This window comes from Capsella rubella, unplaced genomic scaffold (genome assembly GCF_000375325.1).
Source record: "Capsella rubella cultivar Monte Gargano unplaced genomic scaffold, Caprub1_0 scaffold_3, whole genome shotgun sequence".
In the NCBI taxonomy this organism is placed as follows: Eukaryota; Viridiplantae; Streptophyta; class Magnoliopsida; order Brassicales; family Brassicaceae; genus Capsella; species Capsella rubella.
This window is the reverse complement of record NW_006238921.1, coordinates 10,353,815-10,371,800: the sequence shown is the minus strand read 5'-3', so window position 1 is coordinate 10,371,800 and position 17,986 is coordinate 10,353,815. Positions and strand designations below refer to the sequence as shown.

General features: G+C 28.6%; 1 protein-coding gene across 1 annotated transcript; it reads left to right on the top strand.

The window, feature by feature from the left end:
• The first annotated feature begins 11,676 nt into the window (after positions 1 to 11,676).
• On the top strand, positions 11,677 to 12,235 carry LOC17893134 (S-protein homolog 7). Its single transcript, XM_006299815.2, has one exon. The coding sequence runs from the start codon at positions 11,704 to 11,706 to the stop codon at positions 12,109 to 12,111; it is 408 nt and encodes a 135-aa protein (XP_006299877.1). The 5' UTR covers positions 11,677 to 11,703; the 3' UTR covers positions 12,112 to 12,235.
• The last annotated feature ends 5,751 nt before the right edge of the window (positions 12,236 to 17,986 follow it).

The following is a 17,986-nucleotide window of genomic DNA, read 5'->3' as shown; positions in this document are numbered from 1 at the left end:
CTCTCTCTCTCTCTCTCTCTCTCTCTCTCTCTCTCTCTCTCTCTCTCTCTCTCTCTCTCTCTCTCTCTCTCTCTCTCTCTCTCTCTCTCTCTCTCTCTCTCTCTCAAATATTTGTTTTGTTATGAATTCTTTTAAATTCCATTTTATTCCATTTTTTTTCTAAAACCTTTTTTAATTAAATATACCCTTTAGTGGGACAGAGACAAAAAGAAACAGTAATCAAGACCAAATCGGCGAAAAGAAGCTCATGCCATTAGTTACAGCAGATGTAAAATCCACAATTTTGTGGCATATCAAAGTATCCAAACAATGAATATAAAACATCTGACTCTTGATTATGTTCCTTTTCCCTCGACCAACCATCCCGCCATAGATCTCCCGAAATAACCAATTCTTTGACCACACGACACGTCGCTGTCAGCTCCCGTACCAGGCAAGCTAACACATTTTGCGCCAATTACAAAAGATGATGTTTTAAAACCTAAGTTAGCGATGGCTAGCTGCTCTGTTAAAATATTTGAAGATATGATGTACATTTTAGATTGGTCAACCAAAGATGATGTTTTAAACCTAAGTTAATGAAGAATGGCCACATATAAAGTTTGTGATTTAAATGGCCTAAATTGGAAAGTTCCTGATATAAATGACATTTTTCCAAACTTAAAATAGTAAAATTGAAATTATTATTTTATATCGAAATTGAAACCTAAAATAGTTTTAATGTATATTGTAATTATATTGTACTAAAATATAATTAGTTTTATCTAATTAAAACCTTAAATAGTAAAATTGGAAATATAGACTATCTACTCAGCTGTAGCGTGTTAAATCAAAGTATGCCTTCATCAATACACTTGTAGAATATGTAAAACTATCAATATATTGTTGAGATCATGCTCAGCGAGAGTTTCTAGCTAATATTGTAATTTGTTTCGATTATGTCGTCTAATCACATATTAACACAATAAAATGAGATGATTATATAAAATATTTTTTGATGGAATAAAATAATATCTCCTTTTATAATTTTTTTTCTTTTGATAATTACGTTTTTTATTTCCTTTGCGATTTTTAGTAACATTATTTCTCTTTCTTTGAAAATCCTTAGAAACACCAAAGACTTAGAAATAGTTTTTTTTAATTCTTTTAAAAAAGAAGGCTTTCTTTGGGCAGAACTAAATCCATTTTCTTTGTTATGGAAAACTTATTGATCAGTTTGAGTTTCCATAATATTTTGCATACTACTTTTAAAGGATGTGCTTGAATAATGTAGCTAAAGAAGTGTAACAACCAAATATGATCGAAAATATAACTCCCAAATAATGAGTAACTAGAGATGAACAAGGACTTACGTGCAGAATTCTATTTGTAGAATTAATTATTGGATATAGTATATATAACTCATACTTATATTGGTTGGATTTCATCCAATTTGTGAATTTTTTGCAATAATAGTAATTTCACCATAAAATTCGGATTGATACTCTAATAGATCGAACAACATGTCGGTGGATCCGGATTGACATGACGCCGAATCTAGACCAATTGTAAACGTAAGTAATCAATTATTTTTTTAGTAAACTCATGAACTACTATATCAAAAAATAATCATCAAAAAAAATCTCAAAAAGAATAACCTGAAATATCATGGTGGAAAAATTAATTCCATAACGGTTAAAATATATTTTGGTCCGTAAACTACTCATCTCGTAAAAGCCACATGAATAATGTTTGCATTCGTCTCGTTTGATGTGTAAATAATTGTTGCCAGTAGAGAGACTACTACACACTCTTATTGACAATTTCTACCAAAAAATCTATAATAATATATATGTTAACATGCTTTGATATGTTTTATTGAATTCACTTAGAACCTCTGTCGTGGAATAGAAGTCAAAAGATGACGTATTCAGTATTCAACTGCTTTCTTGTATACATAATTTCGAGAAATATGTGCAGAGATTTATCAGATGAAGAAAGTAGCTAGTATATACACCTAGATTAACTATCTTCTTAATATTAAAAGATAAGTACAAAATTGAAAATCATAAAAATTTGGTCAAAGGTCGAAGGATTTGAAGACGAAGAAAGATAATATTTATTTCAGGTTTTAAGTGGAACTTACGTCAAATTGGTGGTGAGTGTGAAGGATAAGGTACTATACTTCACCATTGGGGAGAGTGAGAAACCATCAATCTTCAGAAAGTTCTATGATCTAATCACTGAGGCAGATGAAGAGAAGAAGAAGAAGATAGCTGATGAAGTGAAGAAGAAGAAGAAAAAGGTTGATGATGAGAAGAATGAGAAGAAGAAGGTCATTGTAGGCCAATACAAGAAGAAGTCAGCTTAGTTTCTAGGGTTCTAGTAATCCATTTGTACTTTTTATTATGTTTTTGATGTGTGGTCTGTTTTTCAGATGATTGGTTTAGCTAGAGAAAGTTACATTTTAATTGTTGGTTTACTAGTTTAGTGCTATTCAAGGACTTGGCTGGAAATTTGCTCTCTATTCAATTGAAGATTTGCTGATCGCAATATTTTTATCAATTAAAAGTGTACTCAGTCATACACAGAAGTGATGCATGCAGATATCGTTTCTTTGTTTGGGTTGATGATAGCAAACAATTACCAGTACGAGTTTGAAAATAAACATTCTAAACGAAAAAACATTATGAACCTTTGCAACTTACATAAATTCGTCGATGAAGTAAAAATATTTGCCTCCTTCTCGGAGTAGACATCATCTAATGGATCGTACTCTGCTAGGGAAAGTACAACATCGGGAATAACACGTTTCAATAATGCTGATGGAATTGCACTTTTCAATAATATTGATGAGGGCTCACTGATGGTGTATGTAATTATTGACATATCCTTGACTTTTGCAGACACATAACATTACCCAATTTTCAAAAAAAAATCAAAGGACGGAGAAAACTTTCTAATTTTGGGATATTTACTTTCTTTGCAGGTGCATTGTGCCCAATAGTTAAATCAATCAAACTACCAAATTCCAAGGGGGAGGGGTGTTTTACTCAGCTTGATCAACTCTCTAATTTTCTTCCCCTATCGCAAATGGATGCACTCCCTCTTTATTCTGAAGATTTTGTTTTGCCATCACTTCTAAGACACTCTCAATTGATTCAGTTGAGTCGTCATATGTTTAGACTTATTTCTATAGATGTGGGAGATTGTTGGAATTGAATTTACAGAAAAATATTTCTGAAAAATTGCAAGTTTTTGACAATGACTTTCTGGCAACTTCCTGGTCAAATTCCGGCCAAATGGCTTAACAGAATTGTGAGCTTGATAGTGCAATGCAAAGCTGGTAACAAGTACTACAAGATGGAATACGAAAACAGAGTTGATTTAGATGAGAAATAAGGGTGTGAAGTGAGCTACTTGGGAAGATTGGGAAAAAGACATACATCGGATATAAGGAGTGATTTTCACTCCTTTATATATGGTTACACTCTCATCTAGTTTCAAAAGTGTGTGTAAGAGAGAAGCAATGTTCCACACGCGCCGAACCGAACCAAATCAGGCTGGGCTCGTGTGCTCTTGGGAATTCTTCCCTCGCCGAGTATTTTTTGGCTTCTGTTATGCCCAATTTTTTACCAGGCTTGTTGTGCACTCCAAGTAACTTTGCGTGCACTCCAAAGAATATGCCGAAAATATTTTGAGAATATTTTGCAGAATATGTTGAGGATATTCTTCCCAAGCCCAATCTCCTTCTAGTCCTTCTACTATATAAAGAGGCGCAGGCGCGCAGCCTCTCATTATTTCTTACATTGAAAACAGAAAAGCATTCTCAGTTCTAAAATCTCGGCTCTCTTTCTTTCTTTTAAAGTAAGTTCATGGTTTTTAAGTAGGTTCGAGAGTATATCGTAGATCAAGTTCGCTTGTATCCTGGGATTCATAAATCGTGATAGACCAAAGCGCTTACGGCCGATTTATTATATTAAGGACAAAGGTATCATATCTTGCCTCTGTGATTTATTTTATGCATTTAAATTATGTTGTTGTAATTCGTTTATGATTTCTTTATCCTTAATATGAAAACTGATTTATGAGAGTTTTTAGAGAGAACGTGACAAGCTAACAAGTTTAACTCACTTAGTATGTTCTCATTGTGTGAATTAAAATATTACTTTTACATCCCTTATATAGTAAAAGAGAAGTACACTTTTACATGGGCGGGTCAAAACTAAAATTTAACCCAAAATTAAACAATTGGATACTTCAAATCGAATATCTAATTGGGTTTAGATATATCGGATACTTTCCCACCGGATTATATTATTTTCATATCTAAATTTTGGATTTTCTAATATTTCCCTAACTAACTTAAAATAATAAACTATAGAGAAATTATTACTAATAATCTTTTTATGATACCCTTTTGCAAAACTAGATCTTTTTTTGCCATTTTAATTTTTGCCCTCTCTTAAATTTTAATGGACATTTTACCCCTAGTTAAAAGAATATTTTTTCCCAAAGGAAGGAATATTCCTTCCAAAAATTTCTCCCCAAAATTTTCCCTATATAGGAATTTTCCGTGAAAAGTTTCCCGAAAAAAAAAAATTTACAAAATTTTCCTGCCAATTTTTTTTAAAGAGATTTACAAAGATTTTTAAAGGGTTTTTTAAAGATTTTACAGGGGTTTTAAAGGGATTTACAAGAGTTTTTAAATGGTTTTTAAAAGATTTGTAATGGTTCTTAAAGGGTTTTAGAAGCTTACAAAGGTTTGTGAATGGGTTTTAAATGATTTACAATGGTTTTAAAAAACTTTTATAAGTTTCTAACAGTTTTAAAAGGATTTATAAGGATTTTTAAATGATTTTAAAAATTTACTAGGATTTTTAAAAGGATTTGCAAGTGTTTTAAAAGGCATACAAGGATTAAAAATGGTTTTAAAGGGATTTACAAGGATTTTGAAAGATATTTACAAAGATTTGAAAATAGTTTTAAAGGATTTACAAGGGGTTTAAAGGGTTTTAGAAGTTTGCAAAGGTTTTTAAAGGGTTTACAAAAAAGGTTTAAAGGTATTACAAGTTTTTCAAGGATTTACAAGGGGTTTTAAAGTGTTTTAGAAGTTTCTAAAATTTTTTATTAAAGGATTTACAAGGGGTTATAAAGTGTTTAAAGGGATTTACAAGTGTTTATAAATGTTATAAAATGATTTACAATGGTTTTAAAAGGTTTACTCAAGTTTTAAAAGGTTTTGGATGACTTTTAAAAGATTTACAAGGTCTATTAAAGGATTTTTTAAGGGATTTAAAAATATTTACAATTTTTTTTAAAAAAAAATTTAAGGAATTGCGGAAATTTTTTGGCGGGAAATGTTTTTTGGCGGGAAATTTTTTGTCGGAAATTTTTGGCTGGAAATTTTTCAGAAGGAATATTCTTTTTGCTAGAATGAATATTCTTTAGAAGGAATATTCTTTCCAACGAATATTCCTTTCTTCTTCATGGGTTATAATAAAATAGAGTAATTTAGTCATTTTGTACATTGAAGAAGGTACTTGTAAAAAAGGGTATCATAAAAATGTTAGTTGTGCAAACCCCCTAAATAAAAGCAATGATTATTCTCCTTTCACCTTTATTTGATCTTATTTTTAATTTATTATATTAAAATATATATTACAAATGTTGAATAAAAATTTAACTTTTTTTTTTGAATATGTTGCAATTTGAATTTTTCAAAACGGAAAATAGAAACCCTAGCCGCACAAAATAGATCGAGGGAGGAGATCTCTTTTGCAGCTGGTTTTTCTGGTTGTAGTCTGCTCTCCTCCCTCCCATTAAAGTTTTCTTGTTCTTTATCTTAGGCAAAGCTGGCCCTGCTTCTTTGGTGGTGTAGTGGTGTGGTTAATTCTCCCTTGATGCTCTTCGTAGTCGTGACTCCGGATCTGGAAGCTTCCTTTGTTGTCTTACCATTGTTGAAGACTCAGTGGTTAGGCTTAAGGTGGCTGGGCTCACAGAGACAGGTCCGAATTCGTGGAGGGCGGCGGAAGTTTAGGGTTGGATCGGCGGGTTTTCACCTTTGTTGAGGCAATTAGCGGAAGATTTGCTCAGATCTGTCATGCCTGACTCGAGGTTTGGCGATTCGGTGCTGTTTGAGCCAACATCCTTTATTGCTGCCGAGTTGGTTTTCGTCTCTCCCGGTTTGAAGCAGGTGCAGGTAAGGATTCAGCCTCTCGGATCGATGGCGCAGGCGGCGAGGGGTTAGATACGAAATCTTTTTTGTTGCTAGGTTCGAGACAAGAAGGAGGTGGTGAGTCCGGTTATTTTCGGTTTGCTTGTCCGGAAAGGGTGTTGCGGGTATGATCTGTCGGTGAATTTAGGGATTCGGTCCGGATTGGTTAGCTCCGGTCAAGAACTGGAATCGCTGAAAGTGGAGCAAAGTAGTCCCCTTTGTTAACGCCGGACTTACTTGACGGGAGCCGATGTCTCCGGTAGCTAACCCGGATCTGAGCCTCGCTTCCGCCTAGCTGATCCGTTATTTCTTTTCTTTTCTATGTTGCTTTGTTGGGCCTTGTAGCCCGCTTTGACATAGCCCATTAAGAGGTTAATAATATTTAGAAAAAAAAGTCTTATGAACAAAATATACTATTCAAATATTGATTAAATTGAATTTTTAATACGAATAAATTTTACCGAGAAACTATATTATGTATCAAACTATGTAAATCACAGGTAATTCACGAGTCATTTTGTTAAAGTCACAATTATATGGTAGAGCGAGTAATGAATAATATTTTTATGAATGCAATCCGTTTAAGGTTGCTCTTTCAAAACATAGATTGTGAGTATGTAATTTTTATGACTGCAAATCTTTAATAATTTTTACGTATATTCTTCTTTCTATTACAAAAAGGTCAAACTGAATAATTTATCGATAAATATTCTTTCGCGTTGTTAAAAAAATTCTCTGTGTTTTTTTCTTCTGTTGTATCAAAATTATTATGTTACCATTTACTCGTTTTTTGACTATTTTATAATAACTTATTACACAAAATATATGACTCACTGCAATCGATTGCACTGCAATAAAATAAAATTATAACATATTCTAATCTGTTAAAATATTTCCTTGCGCTGTATTGCGGATCCGATTCTAGTAGCTTGGTAACCAAAAACAAAGCTTAGCTAATTTTCAAACAGATAGATAACACCAAGCGAAATTAAAGAGGCCTATGGTTCATATTTGAAGTTAATGGTTCAGGTCAGAAGATCTGTACAGAAAAAAACTATTGGTCAATTGTTTGTTGTTACATTTCTTTTTTTCTGTGTTTTTTGCATCATTAAGATTGGATTGGCAAAATCTTAAAACTTTTTTGGTTGATTGCATCATTAAAATTTGTTTGGTTGATTGCATCATTAAAATTTGTTTGACTGTAACGATTAAACTGTGTGTTTGTTTTTGCCATTGTTTGGTCAGAGTCGTCAGTCTTTGTATGGTATCTTGAAAACATAGTGAAAACGCACCCATACACAATTACGTATATAATGGAAAATAATGAATTAATACAACCAAACAAATAATAGTACCATATATTGTATGTTTGATTAAAATTATAAATAGAACGTCGTGTGATTTTCAAGCATGTATAGTTAGGAAGCTAACAAAATCCAGACTTACAACGGCATAGTGAATAGCCCCTTTTCATATACCTCTTTTTAAAAATAGCCCATTTTCAAACTTTATAAAAAATCTCACTAAAAATGTTGAAATTTATCCAAATATGTGTGTAAACTTATAAATATATACACAAATTACCTTTATATGTGTATAAAACTTTATATACCTTTCATAAATAGCGTAAAAATAAATTATAAAAACCTTTTAAAAACCTTATAAAACTTATAAAAACGATTTAAGACTATTTAAAACATTTTAAAATATTTGTATCGAATCTCCCAGTAGTAGTTATTATATAGAAGTACCTTATAAACTACATAAAAATTTTATAATTTTTTTATATTTAAAAAGGGGTATTTTTGAAAATTGATAGATAAATGGGGTATTTTTAAAAAAGGGTACACCAAAAGGGGTATTTCTCAAAAGTTCTCTAGAGAATAAGGATCTACAAACTTTATAAGTACAGTATATATATTACTAGGTAATATATGCGCGGGATGTTGTATATTAAGTTAATTAATATATTTATAAAAAATAGAACAAATAAATTTCAATACTTATGATATTTAAATCATACAATAGAATTCATTCATATCTCTTGAATTTATTCGTTGATTAATTATTTAATTTTGATAGTAATTTTCTTCAGTACTTTTGAGTATTTTTGATAAAAAAAAATAATATTGTTAATGATAAGAATAGAAATGATATTGAGAGAATTTTAAAAATACTTTTTTCAAATACTACTTTTTAAATTTATCAAAAAAATCACTAAAAATTTTGAAATTTATCCAAATATGTGTGTAAGCTTATAAATATACATACACATTACCTTTGTTTGTGTACATTTAACAATATAAGATAACAATAAAGAAATGAAGAAGTACATAAAACAAAGAAAAAATAGAATTGAAAACAAAATTTTAAACCAAATATATAATCAAGCTCTTTCAATGATATCTTAATTAATCTTTCAACCCATGCAAGAACATTAAAAATAAAACAAAGAAAATATTGAGGGTATCAAATATGGTGGAGGAGGATGTAAGAATGGGTATTTATAGGATAAAATATGATGTAATTTATATTTCTAAAATAATTAAATTAGAGGAGTTATAATTATAATTTATAATGTGTTATTTGAAATTGAATGGAGGAAACAAATAGTCAATTCACAAGTTATTTAATTTCAGTTACAATTTAGTATTCAAGTGTGGATTTCAAGTATGAATTAAATGTGTTAGATATTTGGTTTAATTAGAAATAAATCTTATAATTAAAAAATAAATGCTAAATGGACCAATAAGGAGAGAGTGAAACCTTAAAAATTCCCAAAATAATCTTATTTTTTAAACTCTTTTTATATTCCTCTTAATTTAAGTTATATCTCTAGGTTTAATTATACTTTTCATCCTTTTAGTATATATAATAGATAGAAAATTGAATAGCAAATTGTTTTCTAGATAGGAAATCAAGTATAAAAGTCAAAGTTAACAAAAATTATAATGTTCTTTATATTATTAAATGTTGAATCAAAAACTAATATAAGGATCATTATTCTTAAAATAATTTCTTACAAATTGGTTTGATAATTATATAACAAAAATTTATTTTGTTAACAAATTACATACTTTTGAAATTAAAATAAATATACATGAATATGTGAGAAAGAAACAAACATCCAAAGTAAAAGCAAGAATGAAGATGGTTTCTTTAGCTTGATTTTCATATTGTTCAATGGTCGGAATTCAATATTGTTGAATCCCATCAATAAAATGATTTTCTTATAACCATAAAATATTATTATACATATGTATTACATTTAAAAATATATTAAAAAACAATGAAGAAATGAAAAATATATATAAACAAAAAATAAATAAAATTGAAAGCAAAAGTTTAAATTAAATATTTAATAAAACTCTTATAATGACATCATAATTGAATTTTCACCCCATGCAATAACTTTTTTTTAAAAACAAAGAAAATAATGAAGATATGAGATATGGTAGAGGAGGATGTGAGAATGGCTATTTATAAGATAAGAAGTGATGTAAGTTACATTTTTCAATTAATTAAACTAGAGGAGTCATTATCTTAATTTATAGTGTGTTTAATTGAAATTCAATAAAGAAAATCAATAGTCTTTGAAAATTTATATAATTTTCAGTTACATTTTAGTAGTAAAGTGTGGATTCAAAGTATGAATTAAAGTATATGATTCAATGTGTTTTTTGGTAAATAAATATTTAAAAAATTAAATATCAAATGGAGCAATAAAGAGAGAGTGAAACCTTAGTTTTCTTTGCCATTAATTTATAACTTATGGTGTAATTAAATTTTGTATCAAATGATTGTCATTAACATTTACTTATATATATATATATATATTAAATGAAGGGCTTAAATGTTTTTTCACCAATAAGGAGAGAGTGAAACCTTACTTTTATATATATGATTAGCTTGAAAAACAGACTTGAAAAAAAAATATAAAGTTTTATGTAATTCCAAACCAGTTGCCAAACAAACTAAAAGACAGCAAAACAGAATTTAAAAAAAAACCAAAAACAAATTGTCCATCTTTATGGAAATTAAACTGATATTATTACCATAAAAAGTGGACAATTAAGTTCAAAATTGAAAATATGTAAACATATTTAATTTAATTGTATATATACTATTATTTTTTCAATAACAATAGTTATTGAATAAAATTTAATATAACAAATAATAATATATTTAAGAAAAAGAAAGATGATATTTTAGGAAAAATAAAAATAAAAACAAATATGCTAGATTATGAAATAAAGATTATAAAATAAGCGTCTAGTCAAATTTTACATAGCATAAAATATGAAATATACAACAGAATTTATTATATCATCAAATTTAAAAAACTATATAATTTTAAAAAATAGTTTTATTTTTTAACTCTTGATTTATTATTTATTGCAAATTATGAGAATTGTTACAATGACGATTCTACTGCCGACAATTCTTAAAATTAGTTTACCAGCCTTACAATTCATCACATGCTTTTTAAAGACTTGTTTACCGGCCTGAATGGGACTAATTATTTTGAAATCTCAATCCTGAAATATACACCGAGCTTAGCCTCGACTTATTCCAAAAGTACTTTATAAGTACATAGTTAAAACTCTTTCGAAAACTTTTATGTGTTATCTTCGTAACGTGAATGTCAGTAAAAATATATTAAGTTCGTTACAGTATAACGTCTATAAATCATCTGTTGACCAAAAAAAATTAATATTTGATAGTTTGTTACTGAATAATATTAAGTTGATTAACTGTTGACCAAAAGAAAAATTAAGCTAATTAACCGTTGATTATGCAAGATGGACTAGATATAACTATTTATTATTTTTATCAAAAAAGTCTTTTAGGATATATACAAATTATTTATTATTTATTATTTATTATATACAAGATGGACTATTTATTATTTTTATCACAAAAGTCTTTTAGGACTAGATATAACTATTTATTATTTTATCACAAAATTTATTTATCAATTAAGTTAATTAATTAAGGAAGTATTTTGGTTGTGAATCCAAAGGAAATACAAAATTTATAAAGTTTGATTGCTGTGAATTTATAACTTTGGACCAAAATATGGCTGTGGAAAGTTTATAAAGCACCAACCAGTCAAGACCTAGAATTTAATTTTCAACTACTAATATTTTATTTTATTTTCAACGAATATAGTAATATTTAGTTTATTAATTATATCATTGTTTTATATTATTGTTTTTTATCGAAATTGATTTATACACAGAGACCTATGAAGTCAAATTTGTCATTTACAAAAGGAAAAAAATCAAGGAATCGAATCATTTACTCTCTTTAACAAAGTTACCAAATTAATATTTAGTCAAAGATCCCTTTTAGACTTTTACGTTATGTTTGAATTACATTTGTTACCTAATCTCCTAATAAATATCTAAGAAAATTAATTCAAAATTCTTTTATATAAATTTCAAGGGCGAATTAGTTTTTCAAACTGAAACAAAAACTAAAAAAAAAATAGATTATTTGAAATCATGAATAAATTCTTTGTTTTAATCGTTGTAATTGCTTTGAGTGTTGGATCGAACAACGCTAGTAGAATCTTTCCAAAAAATCAAGTATATATCTTAAACACTCTTGGTAGGAGTGATGATGTTCTCACGGTTCATTGTAAGTCTGAAAAAGATGATCTTGGTGTTCACTTAGTGCATTATGGTGACATATATTCGTTTAAGTTTGGTGATAGCTTTTTTGGTGAGACTAAGTTTGTTTGCACACTATCGCATGGGATTGGTTTTAAATCTTCGGTTACTTTTACTGCTTATCAAGAAGATCCTTATTTTTACATAAAATTTGGTGCCCTAACACTTTGGGATGCTAGACCTGATGGGATCTATCTCACAAATGATGATCATGGTACAAAGTTTATGTATTCTTGGTAAAATCTTAGTTTTGATGTCAATAGATTTCAAAATATTAAAAATAAGAGAATATATATTGGATTTTGGAAATTATATGAAAATGGCTTATGTTTGCAATCTATGTGATATGACATATCTCAATTCACAGTACATTGTTTATGTTAATATTGTAATTACAACTTCTTTCTATATATTTATATCAAGTAAACTTCTTCAATAATGTTGTTTATTTTGAAATTAATTATATGTAACAAAGAAAATAAACGAGGAATTCAAAATTTTCACTCCTCATACCCTAGTTTTAGCGCTCGTAAGAATTGATTTGGTCACTTATGTCTCTAAAGTGGACCATTTGCTCAAACCACCCCTCAGTTGTAGCTCAAATGCTTCTTTTTGTAATGCACATAATAGCAATGTTGGAAGAGGAGGGTAAACAATTGAAGAATTACCATCTTATGAGAAGTAGAAAAAATGGTCAAAGGTCCTTAGAGAACTCTACACTTAAGTGTGTTTATGTTGAAGTAATTTCATAATGAGTGACTTTACAGGGAAGTGATTTGAAAACTGTGCGGTGAGGGGAATACACAAAAAATGCATGTGATGAATTGTAAGGCCGGTAAACAAGTCTTTAAAATCTTATATATGTAGCAAACCGGCCGTCAGATACCACGTGCCAAAAATGGAAGTGGGACCTATAAAAAAGGTGGGGTCATGGGTCGGGAGTGGACATGTGTAACACCCTGACCGCCATCTCTCCAGTGGGCCCCAAGTTTATCACCAGCCCATGGGCCCACCTCTCTTAATGGGCCTCATGTCCTTTCACTAGGCTTATGAACCCATCAATATCCGACGATCGGTTGGCTACGTCCGGGAGGCTTAATTTTAAACACTTGTTTACAAACCCTACAAATCACCACACAATCTTTCCCTGTATTTTGGCCCTACTCAAACAGTTTCGACAACCACTTCCCAGAAGGCCACCCATCCTTTAACTACTCCAGCATAAGCACTCTCTCAGAACCATTCACCGAAAAGATAAGTGCACTTTGGTGACACTGGGGTCTCACAACATGAGGCCACAAAAAGTGACGGTTGGGGCAGTACAAGTGGTATCAGAGCTGAACCCTGATGAATGTGGAGTCAAGTGGGGTAACATTGTCAGGGGTGATGGTCTCGGTCTGCAACGAGGACTTTTCCCTATGTTAGTAGGGGTGAATTATAATACTCTGGATTCAGTGGTTGCGAAGAGGTTTAAAATAATTAATTTGACCATTTATGTCACCAAAGTACACTTTTCTTTTCGGTAACTGATCCCGAGAAAACTCCAAAATCTAGCGTGCTTATGCTGGAGTGGTTTTAGGATGGGTAATCTTTGTGGAAGTGATTGTCGTAATTGTACAAGTGAGAACAAAACACAAGGAAATATCATTTGTGGTGACTTTTTACTGACCCTTCAATAAGTTGCGTACATTAGTCTTTTCAGACAATAAAAAAATCTATTTGCTTCAAAAAAAGTTTGGATATTGTTTTCTTGTAATAAAGTTTGAAATTAATTTTTTGTTGAACATAGATAACCCGTCCATCTTACGGGTCCAAATATAGTTTGATATATAGTTGGCTACTTGGAAATTTAGTTAATTTGTTACCTAATTAACAATAGTGAAAGATTTTTTGTCAGTTAAGTTATATATTTATGTTGTAACAACTTATAATTTCCATTTGTAAATAGTTGGGGACTATGAAATTTAGCTAAGTTGTTACTAAAAAAAAAGAGTGAAAGATTTTTTTTTAATTAAGTTCTATATTTACTTAATTTTTCCTAGTAAATAAGGAAGGTATACTAATTTATAAATCCAATATATACACACATAATAGGCTTCTTCGGTGAAATTGTTTTTGAAATATATATATATTCTACCAAATTATGAATAATCTCTTTGTCGTTATAATTGCTTTATGTTTTAGATCTAACAACACTAGCATAGTGTTTCAGAAGTTCGTTTAGCAAAATCATGACAATTATTTTGGTTGGAAATGGTGGTCGAAAATCGATATGTTTTCTTGTAGTGTAATCTTACTATTCATTGTAGGTATGAAAAAGACGGTTTTGGTATTCACACGTTCTTACTACTATTATTTTTAAGGGGAAATTTCAAAAATATTCCTTTTCAAATATCACTTTTTTAATAAAACTCTTCATTTCAAACTTTATAAAAAAAACCACTAAAAATGATGAAATTTATCCAAATATGTGTGTAAAATTATAAATATTCACACAAATTACCTTTATATATATATATATATATATATAATTTTATATATCTTTCATAAATAGCGTAAAAATAACTTATAAAAACATTTTATAAACCTTATAAACCCTTTTAAAAACCTTATAAAACATGTAAAAACGATTTAAAACCTTTTAAAAATTATAAAATATTTTGTCTCGAATCTCCAAGTGGTAATTATTATATATAAGTACCTTATAAACCATATAAAACATTATAATTTCTTACATTTAAACATATGTATTTTTGAAAAGGGGTAAACCGAAAGGGCTATTTTTCAAAATTTCTCTATTGGTGGGACTCAATTTGATTGTATGCTAAAGATGATGAGATGATATTCTAGAACATTTACAAACAAACTCGTTATTTTATGGTTTTGCTCTTGGTGGCAAGATTACAAGAATAATTATAAGTAAAAATATGTATGTCAAAAGTATATGTATATGCAAAAGTCTTTTACATTTTTTAGTAATATCTGTGATGTATCCCAAGTCACAAAAACTTCATTTCAGATATATAATTTTTTGAATACACATCTAGTTGTCTGTAATGAGAGTTTTAAATTAAATTACTTTGAAGTTCATTAGCTAAAACGAGAGGGGGTGAACAAAAGAGTTCTGAAAAAGGCCTTATTATCTTGAAATAAGGATAACAAAAGTTCAACATATTTCATAATTTAATGTTTTAACAAAAGTTCAACATAGTTGGGTACTTTTTAATTTTGTTAATTTGTCAAACATATTTTTTCGATTTAAGTTATATATTTATGTTGTAACAACTTTTAATGTCTATAGTTGGGGACTTGGGAAGTTTAGCTAAATTGTTACCTAAATAAAAAAAAGTCAAAGATTGTTTTTAATTAAGTTCTATATTTATTCAAGGTATCCTAGTAAATGAGGAAGGTACATTAATTTAGAAATCCAATATATATACACACATAAAATTCTTCATAGGTGAAATTTTTTAACATATATTCATATTCTACCAAATTATGAATCATCTAATTCCTTTGGTCTTTGTGATTTCTTTATGTGTTGGATCTAACAATGCTGGCTTATTTTTTGCAAAAAACCAAATGTATTTCAAAAACTCGTTTACCAAGAATTCTGATCTTCTTACTGTCCATTGCAAGTCTGAAAAAGACGATCTTGGTATTCACATATTGCATCACTTTTACATATATGATTTTAAGTTTGGGGATGAACTTTTTGGTGGGACGAAATTTGTGTGTATGCTAACACATGAGGGGGTTGGTTTTAAATATTCAAGAACATTTACAGCATACATGCAATCTCCATATTTTATGAGATTTGGTGTCAAATATTTTTGGGATGCTAGAGATGATGGGATCTATCTTGCGGATGATACTCACACTTCAAAGCTTAGATTTGGTTGGAATGTGACTATTCTTCAAACATATTAATCTTGACTCTTGTCGTCAATAGATTTCAAGATATAAATTATAAATAAAAGTTTTTATTAACTTGTTAAAAATATATTCAAAAGTCTTTGAAATTTTGTGGTAATCTATTTGATCTAACACATCCCAATTCACGATACTTCATTTAAGATTTACTAGTGATGGACCCGCACGTACGTGCGGAGTTATTTTTACAAAATTACGATTTTTAAGTAGATGCTGTTTTGGTAAAATTTTGTTATATGAGTTTATTTGATAAACTATATATAGACATACAGTTGTAAAATATAGATATTGTATTACATAATAAAATTTTAAAATTACAATTTTAAAAATATTTAAATGAAAATGGTAAGTGATATTACGTGTTTATTTTTTAAACTAATCAAAACATGTCTAATTGTTTGCTTAGAGATGTTAAATCGGATTTGGGTTTGACTTTAGTTTGAATTGTTTTATGTGTAGTTTAGAATGGAAAACCTGTCCTGTCCCTTTCCGTCTCGTCCTGACCCGTCCCGTCCCACCCCGTCCCGTCCCACCTCGCCCCGTCCCGTCCCGTCTTCTATCTGTCATAAAATTTCTGTCCCATAATCGTTTCTTTTTAAAACATAATCATTTGCCAATGTGTATTATAAGAAACTTGGTAAAACATTTAGACGGGATACCCGTATTCCTCGTTTAAATATTTATTTTTATCAAACTAATACAAATCTAATTATCAATCTAAGTCACATGCTCCCACCATTTTCATTCACAAGGCATTGTCTGTAATCCTAGCATACACAATCCTTGTTCAACTTTTAATTTTATTGATCTTTCAGTTTCATCTTTATTTCTCATTACTTTCTTCAATTCAAATATTCATGTTTTAGCCTTTTTGTTTTCTAAAGATTTAGGTATTTCTATTTTTTTAAAACATGGATTTATCGTAGTTTTGTTATCCAAAGTATACGTTATCTTCTTGTACCTGTCATTTCATGTCTAAATATTTGAAATAAATAGGAAAGTGGAAATTAAATTTAGCAATTTAAATTACATGTCCCCGTATCGTACTCGTAGTTTTATATTTGAAAGTTGAAAGTGAATTTAACTTTATGACCGTGACTCATAAGAATTATATCTAATCATGTTTTGTTTTTATTATAAGAAATAATTCAGATAATGTTTGTTTCAAATTAAATTCTCTTGTCTCGTATCCATTCCTATAAGTTTATATATATTTTTTTAAAAAAACACCATTTACATGTAACTAAATATAATTTTAATATATGTAAAATTTCATATAATCGTCCAAAAGTAGAGATTTATACGTCCTAAAGTTGAATTTTGTTCAATATTTTGAGATTTTAAGAATTAAATATAACTACCAATTTTTTTTTTCAACCGGTTATCCAAAACTTATATATCATATTTGTCAAGGATAGTTTAAAATTGTATGTATATGTGAGATAATGTTTGTAGATATTTATTTATTATATCATATATATCATACATATTTGACATTTTATTTGTTTTCAATTAGATTAAATCATTAAAAATATAATCCATTTATTATTTAAAAATTGGTAATAAGTCGTTAAAATCATTTAAATGTGATATATCCACATGTTATTTAGTTTTAATCTTAATAGAAATTCTATATGTTTATTATCTCAAAATGTAGTTTATGATTTGATAAAAAAATTATTTAATATTTGATAATAGTAATGATATTCAAATTACCAATTGATGAAGATTTATTTTGTTAAGATTGTGTGAAATTAATAAGAAAAAAAAGAAGTTTAGAATAATCATTAACTAACGGTTTGACCAAATAAAAATTATTAACTAATTGAATTAATGATAAATTTTGTAGATATCATTTGTGCTATACTTGCTAGATTGATTTTTGAATATGAATATTTTTATGTGAAAATAAGAAATTTATGTGATCTAGAATGTTTATTCGCATGATTTTAGCAAACAAATATTTAATTATTGATTTATTTAAATTTTATTTATATTTTAAAATTATATAATTTTTAAAATTTTATGATATGATCAGTTATGTATATATACTATGTAGAATTTGATTAGTTGATTATTTCATATGCTAACATATTTTTTATCTTTTTATTTTTCTAAAAAAATGTTATCTTTGTTATTTTAGATATATGATGATTTTGTTTTATTAGATTTCATTTTATAT